Here is a 9,321-nt window from a genome sequence, read left to right as displayed (position 1 = left end):
AAACAGGCCTGGACAAAAATGATGGTACCCTTAACTTAATTTGTTACACAACCTTTTGAGGCAATCACTGCAATCCAACGATTCCTGTAACTGTCAATGAGACTTCTGCACCTCTCAGCAGGTACCTGCCACTGAGACCAAGCTTTCTGACACTGGCCAGCACATTTCTCTCTAGAATCCCTTGATAGTCTTAAGATTTCATTGTACCTGCACAGATTCAAGACACCCTGTGCCAGATGCAGCAAAGCAGCCCCAGAACATAACAGAGCCTCCTCCATGTTTCACAGTAGGGACGGTGTTCTTTTCTTATGCTTCATTTTTCCGTCTATAAACATAGAGCTGATGTGCCTTGCCAAAAAGTTCCATTTTTGTCTCATCTGTCCATAGGACATTCTCCCAGCTTTGTGGCTTGTCAACACGTAGTTTGGCTTTTTTATGATTTGTTTTCAACAATGGTGTCCTCCTTGGTCGTCTCCCATTAAGTCCTCTTTGGCTCAAACAACGACAGATGGTGCGATCTGACACTGGTGTTCCTTGAGCTTGAAGTTCACCTTTAATCTCTTTAGAAGTTTTTCTGGGCTCTTTTGTCACCATTCGTATTATCTGACTCTTTGATTTGTCATCAATTTTCCTCCTGCGGCCACGTCCGGGAAGGTTGGCTACAGTCCCATGGATCTTAAATTTCAGAATAATATGTGCAACTGTAGTCACAGGAACATCAAGCTGCTTGGAGATGGTCTTATAGCCTTTACCTTTAACATTCTTGTCTATAATTTTCTTTCTAATCTCCTGAGACAACTCTTTCCTTTGCTTCCTCTGGTCCATGTTGAGTGTGGTACAGGTCATGTCACGAAACAGCACAGTGACTACCTGTAGCCCTATATATAGGCCCACTGACTGATTACAGGATTGTAGAAACCTGTGATGCTAATTAGTAGACCCACCTTGGATTAACATGTCCCTTTGGTCACATTATTTTCAGTCTTTTCTAGGGGTACCATCATTTTTGTCCAGGCCAGTTTTAACGAGTTTATTTTGTTAAATAATTCTGTTGAAGCGTGGTTGAAAAGCAATGTCTGACTTTCACTGATTAAATTAAATAGAATTTTTATTTATTATTACTTTTGTCAGATTCAAGTTATTTCTGTGATCATTGTGAGTTTTTCTTTCATTAACCGAAGGGTACCAACAATTTTGTTTACGTCTGTACATACTTACATTTGAATGCAAATAACCCTTAACGCAGCGCTACTGAACTTAGGCAAAGTCATGCTTTGGTGACCTCTAACAAAGGGTAAGTCAGCATCTGTCCTGCATTCTGTCTCTTCTCTGCTTTTTCTCCAACATTTACAAACCAGTTGGATGTTAATTTATGCCTTTTTCTTGCAGTGTCACTCTTTCTTTTCTTCGCTTCCTCTCATGACGTCCTCTTGTTTTTTTTTGCTGAATCAGTCATGATGGGCGTTCAAATGGCCAGTGTGTCGATATCCACTGTGCTGACATGTGACACGGTGCCATAAATGCAACTGTCATGTGATGTTTCAGGCTAGAACACAAAGTTGTGAAGGGTGGTTTCCTAGCCCCTGGACACTGCAGGGTGATGATGGGCTCAGGAATGTGCATAATGAATGTCAGTGTGCTATCAGAGCCCATCAAATACACACGGTTTTATGCTCAGAAACGTATGCAGTGTTACTTTAAAGCAATACTAATTACCAAGCATACAGGTTCTGGCTTGAGAGGTCACACTCATACCAATCTGAAAAATAATTGGTTGGCTACTTGTGCTCAAGTACTTACTTTGCAACTTTGGATCTTTCTTTCTGGGCACAAACTTGTGATTAGCCATGTATTCAACTACTTCTATATTACTAAAACACTGCACAGCAGACATAAACACTGAAGTAATATAACTGCCACCCGGAGGCAGAGATGTTGGCTTGATAACATCTAGTTTTAACACTTACTCACTCTCGCTATGTTTTTTCATTCCTTTGTTTATAGAATAACATTCAAAACTCTTTCTAACATAGTTGACTTTTTAATTAGGTTTATAAGATTTGATGAAGGTTCATTAACCCCAACTTCCGAATTTGATAGAAAAAAAACTTTTTTATTCTTAGTTTAATGAAATATTGGACAAAGTACAACTAACACAACTTCTCTAAACTTTTTTACCGAAAAAAAGACACCACAACTAATACTGAGATTTGATAGGTTGATCAACTCCCATGGGTCTTAATGTCAAGGCACTGACCACTAATATAAAGAGATATAATGAGCTGGAGGCTGATTTTCTCCACAGAGTTGTCCTCCACAACTTAAATATTAAATGAAGTCTGACAAAACCAATGAAATATAGGTGACACGTTTCAGCTACATATATTGTTAGTTTTGAGGTACTGTAATGTCTATTACTACTTTGTTTTTAGAATTTTAACTACTGTAAATTATGGCTTTGTTGCATTGTTGTCATTTATGTTTAAGTTTAACTTTTGCCAGATCTATCTTGCACAGCCTTCGCTGCTCAGGACTGATGTACTTGTGTTTGTTCTGCCTTTACAGACACTGCATGAAGACATTGTCATGAATGTTACAAAAGTCCCACAGCTGATGCCACTGGAGACCTCTGCTAAAGCGCTGATGACTGTAATGCCGTGCCTTCTCTTCTTGTATATTAACAGCGTCATGGTGTTTGCTTTGTTGAAAAAGCCTTTCTTTATGGACTCCCCTCGATATGTCTTATTTGGTCATTTACTCTTTACTGACTCTCTACAGCTTCTACTGTGTATGATGCTGTACTTATTTGCTGTGACACAGGTCAGAATGATCACCCATGTTTGTATTATTGTCACTCAGTTTGCAGTCGTCACTATTAAGATATCTCCCCTCAACTTGGCTGTTATGTCTTTGGAGAGATATGTTGCCATTTGTTTTCCACTGAGGCATTCTACCATTGCTACGTCCAGAACGACAAGGATTGCCATCGCCGTCATGTGGACAGTGGCCTCTTTAGACTCATTCACACAACTTTTTCTGTTTATCAGTCTGGAGAAAACTGGTTTCACTACACAAGGATTCTGCATAATAAGCAATGTTTTCCAGCTGCAGGTCTACATGACTGTAAACAGGGCTTTCACTATTGTCAATTTTGTGTTGGTGAGCTTGATTATCATTTACACATATGTGGCACTCGTGGTTACTGTGAGGTCTGCCTCTTTTCATGCACGAAATGCCAATAAGGCACACAGGACAGTGTTGTTGCATCTGCTTCAGTTCTGCCTGTGTCTTGTCTCCACTCTGTTTAGCATGATAAATTCAGCGAGCCTGTTGAATGTAAATCCTTCTATTGCTCTTCATATTCAGTATGTCCTCTTTGTAGGACTAATTATTTTCCCAAAGTGTTTGAGTCCACTTATATACGGCTTGAGAGATCAGACTTTCAGGTGTGTCTTCATATACTATTTCACATTTGGCAGCAAATCAACTGTTGAGTCACATCCCAGGTCTTGATTTCCAGTCCAGTAACTGTAAGTTAATCATGCTTTTTTCCCATATGTGTCAAGTGTCTGTGAAGTATTCGATGAGAATAAAAATGCTTTATCTAGTCACAGTGAAAAAGGGGTTAGAACATTTGTGTTTGTCACTGTCAAATGATTCATATTTAATATAATAAACTTGTGTAAATTTTAGTATAGTTTGGCCTTTATTAATTTGCAAATGAACTTGGTATTAATACTTTTTTGAGGAGGGTGGCACATTTAATAGCAGAAAACATTATTTTATCATGGCAAACTGCTTTAATAAAAAGCCTAGGTGTGGATTTGCTCACAATTTGCTTTACATGGCTTATTTATACATCTTATGCAAATTTCTAAATAAATCTTTATTTTGAGCTTATTTCTCTTGACGAAGTATGTTTTAACCAAATGAAAAATTTGATTGTCTAAGCTGCATTATTTGTTTTTCCCTAAGCAAACAACTGTGTAAGTGCATATTTATGACAAATAGTGAAACAGAATGTATGCAAAAATATTCATGTAACACATTATGATAATATATTGCTTTGTTGCTAATCCAATATTAATGAAAACAGACGTTCTAAATGCAATGTCTAATGGCATTCTCATTTTTACTCGGGTCATTAGAGGATGAACATTTAAACCTTTTACAATCAGTTTGTCAACTTACAAAGTCATTAAATTGGAAAATTAGCCAATAAGATTTATCGTTTTTGAGCTTCAGCCTCAATTGAGAACAACACCAGCCCACTTTTGAACAGCACAGTTTCAAACACACATATTTTCTGCTTTCTGTGATGGAAGAACTTTATGGTCTATGATAACATAGGGGAATATGAAATGCTGTTAAGTTTATATTAAACCAAACTGCAAAATCATGTCACTACTTGTAATAAAATAAAGAAAATTTGATCCAATGCTCATGTAGTGTACAAAAACAAATGTAATCTTTATGTAATAGGTGGATTTCATTAGCTTTTTAGAAGAGTTCAATAACAATAAGAACAAAAAAAACTTTGGACTTTTTTAATAGATTAAATTATTTGTATAAGAATTTAAATGCATAAATTGAAAAATAAGTCTTGAAACTTGTGATAACATCTGGTCGTGTCTTGTCTTGTGCTAAATACCATCAAATCTATGGATGAGTTCTTTGTTTTAGTGTCATGAATGCACTGTATTGCCTTTGTACAGCACTTTGGGCAGTGGTGGCTGTTTTAAATGTGCTTTATAAATAAGCTTGACATTTACAGTAAATTTTATGCAGTTACAGCCACGCGGATGTCAAATTTATTCTAAATCCAATGTAAAGAGTTACTTATTTCAGCCAGCAGATGTCACCTTTAGTCTGCAAAATCGTTTTACAGCATAAACTGTGGCTCCAATTACAGCCCTTCAATGGTTTCTTAGACTGTACACATGTTGATCTAAAAGTTGGACTGAAAGTACATGCACAATAGTCGGAGTAACACATGATATTGTTGATGAGATTTCCATCTTTCCATCTCTCTCACAGTGCAGGTGGATACTCAAGCTGAAAAAAGGATTGAGACAGAGGACAGAGACCACTGAACAATTTATGTGGGGAAACAGGGTTGGAGGTGCAGACAAGCAGAATAAAGGAAGCATCTGAGCCAGGGGTGGACTAATTTAAGCAATCTTTACTCTGCCACAATCTTGAAGCCCTCTCAATTCCTCTCTGGCCTCCATGAAAAAGCACTTAAAGGAGTGAAAAACATTCCAGAGTGAGAAAGTACCTGGTGACAGAGAGCCGCTTTAGTTCAGAGTACGAGCTGAGGGGAAAGGTTGTTATCATGATAACAAAACCCTTCACATCCTCAACCAAGACAGTGATTCTGTGGCTTCGGTTTAATAATGGCAACTTTCTTTGCTGGGACACTTTTGCTTTTGATTGGAGAGGATACACTGTATGCCACTGCCTCCATTGTGCTGTGGTATTCCACTATAAAAAAAGGAGTGCATCTAGAAATGAGCCTAAAGCACAAAACACACACACACACAAAGTGTGTCTTTTTGATATAGAGCTCATACATCAAAGGGCACCATATAATGCATCACTGTTAACTTTGTCTATTCAGTTTATTTAGTGTAAAAACAATTTGCTCTCATAGTTTGTGTCTGCAGCAAGATCCAGGCTTTTCTGTAAGAAATAGGAAGAGATGGGGTTTCATATGTATAAAAAGGAAACCCCAAAGTAAAAATGCAAAAGAAAACATACTGTATGATAGTGGAAAGATGGATGGGTATGTCTGCTGCTCCATGGCGAGACCTTGTGGAAAGATCGGAGGAGGATTTTGTGCAAACTCTGATGTAAAAGAAGCCCTTAAATTTGATTATACAGTCTTTCAGCATACTCTTCTCCCACCCTTCATCTCAGATTCCTAGAGCACATGACAGCATGGGGCTTTCAGGTTGATGCACTGCAATCAAAGCCATAAGAACAGTACAAAGACCCAATGCATTTTACCGACAAAACAGACCCAAAAAGACATTATGTTAAACTCACATGCACATGGTTTTGCATAAATATTTTCTCTATAGATCTGCAGATGAACAGGACAGTTGGTGAAAGTCTACCCTGGAAAGTGAGCCAAGTTGAAGGACGGACTTGGTTAGCTTTCTGTCTCCAGTAAGGATGGTTGCTGCCTGCCAACACTCTTCATGATTTTGCACATATTTACAACCACGAAGATTAACTGATGACCAGCTAAACAATGAGTAGCAACTCAAGCTAAATGCTTTATGTTTGTATGACACCAGACTAAAATGCTTTCATTATACATTAAGTGTTTGTCATTGATCACATCACTGATACTTTTAATACTGAAAAATAGAACATATAGTTTTTAAAGGTCAAAGATCATATATGCGGTATGTTGGTGGTATAACTGTGCAGATTTGAAGTGCTGTCACCAAAAAGACCTGATATCTACAAACACATTATCCATAGTGTATAAATATCTCTCTCTCTCTCTCTCTCTCTTCATTTTTACAAGGGCTTCCTACTAGGATAATTTATTCATACCTTTTGTGTTGCTTTTTTTTGTTATTGCAGCCTATCTGAGTCACTGAGGCAGAAAAATAACATGTAGAGGTAATAACATTTACAAAGGCCTGTTTCAGGCTATAATGAGTAAAACTCATAGCTACTAAATTACAGCCATTTATGCTTATCATGCTATTATTAAATCAACTATAGGCCAAATACCATAACAATTCAAATGAATCAAATGATTGCCGGGGGCACATATTGTACTGCAGTGGGATTTTTAAAATGTATTTCAAATAAAAGCTCAAAAAGATTTCACCTGGACCTGTGGGAAAATGTTGTAGGGTATAACAAGTAATGGATTCAGCCAGTGGGATGAAGTGCACATTAAAGCAGGAGTGGCAGAGCTGGAAATTTGAGAAGTGGGGTTTGCAATTATTGAAAGACAACTTTCATATACATATGTATGGTACAGTCTTTAAAGGATAATGATTTATAGAAAGAGGAGGACAATAAAGAGTTCTTTGGGAATGTAGTGTGTTTTATTTTATGGGGGTAAAGTGAAACTAATGAAGAAAAGAACAATTTACTTACACCAGGGGTGTCCAGCTCTGGTCCTCAAGGGCTGCAGTCCTGCAGATTGTAGATGTTTCCCTACGTCAACACACCTGATTTAAATTAAATGGCTCAACTCAATAATTGCAACTTCATTAACCACCCCAGTGGCCACCCCAATCTTGACTGGTAGTTTGTGAACTTGGATTTATCTTTTTACGTTTATCACTATCTTTATTATTATGTATTATTTGCTACTTGCTTTTATAGTCATCTTTTAAATCTAGATTATTTTTAACTGTTTTATTGTAATTGTTTACATTTTTGTGTCCTTGCATGTTGGTCTTTGCTCTGAAACATTTTGGATTGCTCTTATGCATTTAAAGAAGTGCTACATGAACAAAGTTTAGTTGAGTTTATTGTTATTATTTAATATAAATCTGTGTTTTCTTAATTAATGACAAAAGGTGACAACAAATGTTTCGAATGTATTTGTACATTATAACCAACATTATGTGGCCAAGCAGTTTATGAAGTATAGGTGGACACGGACTGGGGTTGGGGGTGTATTGGTGGGTAACCCGCTATGAGACTTAGAAACAGATCCACACTTTCAGACAGTACATTTCAGGAGCTACATGAAGTTGCATTTGTTGACTGGTCTTTCTGTGTGTTTAGTCTTCAACATAAGTCATGTTTAAAGCCTTTCTTTCCTCCGCAAGATAAAGGACTGAGTTTTTAATGACAATCAGCTCATTTTCAAAGTTTACAACTTTCATAATATTTCTGTAATTGTATGTAAACAGTTTTGTTTGTGACATTGAAAAGAGTTCAAAGCTGTTATTTCAGGGTTTCTAGACATCCAATAATCCACGTAACATCCTGCTGCACACAGTAATGTCTGTTAATTGGCCACCTCACACTAACTTCTATCTTAACTAGGCCACTCTATTAAAAATTTCTTGGATACACCACTGCTTCCCAGTAGCTTGTTAACAAGTGCTGGTCAAGCTTATTGCCCCATTAACCTGATTCAAATGTGCCACAACAGGAAACATCCAAAAACTGCAGGTCTGCAGCCCTTGAGGACCAATTTTGGACACCCTTGACTTATACTAAAACATGGTGGATGCTCTGTCACAGAGGTCCCCAACCCTGGTCCTCAAGGCCCACTATCCTGCAGGTCTTAGATGTCTCCCTGCTGCAACAGGACCAGGGTTGGGGACCTGTGCTCTATTATACTGTGGGACTGATCTGTTGCTGTTGCTGCTGCTACTGGATGCTGTGAATGAATTACTGGAATGATAAATTTGAATATGGTGGACTTTTAAAGCAACATAGAGTGAAAGGTACAAAGTGGAAGTTATCAAGTATAGCATCTCTGAAGGAGAACTACAACCTGAAATACACATTCAACAGCACAAAAGAGAGAGAAAGCAGATGTTTAAAACTGGCTAGCATGTAGATCTGCACTAAAACCCTTCAAAAACCTGTAAATAGAGAGGAAGAAATCATTGCATGCAAAAAAAAAGACTGCCAACAAATTCAAATCAACTAAAGGGCTTAACAACAGCAAAGAGCCAAAATCCAATAAACAGATGAAAGAGGCTTTAACCACAATATTGGTGAAGGGTATCAACATGTGTCTGTTGTACATTTTGTGTTTTTTATTTTATTTATATTTTTTCATTGGTGTCTAAATTTAGAAAATGTAGGTTACTACAATATTTCCATTATAGGACACAAATTTGTGTGATTTTAGCTCTGAAGATATTCTCAATTCAGTACCTCAAATTCAGGTTTGTATGTTGACTGGGCCAAGCAGTCTTCCTACCATCAGCATTGCAAAACTATTAAAAAAAGAATATTTTTATTTAATAATGAGCAACTTTTCGCAACATTTTACAGAAATATGTGTTCTGTAATTTCAAATCCTGCTGACACACAGAAAAAAAAAAGTTTTTAAAAACCTGATAAAATTCATATTCTTGAAACCGTAAAACGTGTACGTGTATTTCCCCCAAGAAAACGCAGAGAACAGTAAAGAAAAAGTGATTTGATGAATCAATATATGTCTAGTTACAGAGATGACGTAATGTGTATACTAATGGAACATTCCTCCTGGGGGTGTTTGCTGTAGAACCGTGACCAGTGTCCTTTTACTCTCATTGTCAGGTGTGCCCGCGGTCTCCCCGCTCGGTGCCGGGCAGATGGTACAGTCCACATGCAGTTCGG

At 37.4% G+C, this 9,321-nt stretch overlaps 1 protein-coding gene across 1 annotated transcript; it reads left to right on the top strand.

Annotated features, from left to right (window-relative positions):
• The first annotated feature begins 2,586 nt into the window (after positions 1–2,586).
• LOC121654803 (odorant receptor 131-2-like) lies at positions 2,587–3,582 on the top strand. Its single transcript, XM_042009110.1, has one exon. It carries the CDS (start codon positions 2,587–2,589, stop codon positions 3,511–3,513), a length of 927 nt encoding a protein of 308 aa, XP_041865044.1. The 3' UTR covers positions 3,514–3,582.
• Positions 3,583–9,321: the final 5,739 nt, after the last annotated feature.

This window comes from Melanotaenia boesemani, chromosome 15, assembly GCF_017639745.1.
Source record: "Melanotaenia boesemani isolate fMelBoe1 chromosome 15, fMelBoe1.pri, whole genome shotgun sequence".
In the NCBI taxonomy this organism is placed as follows: domain Eukaryota; kingdom Metazoa; phylum Chordata; class Actinopteri; order Atheriniformes; family Melanotaeniidae; genus Melanotaenia; species Melanotaenia boesemani.
This window is presented reverse-complemented; position numbering and strand designations above follow the sequence as displayed.

What these genes read in the sequence shown, in the direction of transcription:
- LOC121654803 (XM_042009110.1), top strand. Translation starts at nt 2,587, where the DNA reads ATGAATGTTACAAAAGTCCCACAGCTGATGCCACTGGAGACCTCTGCT.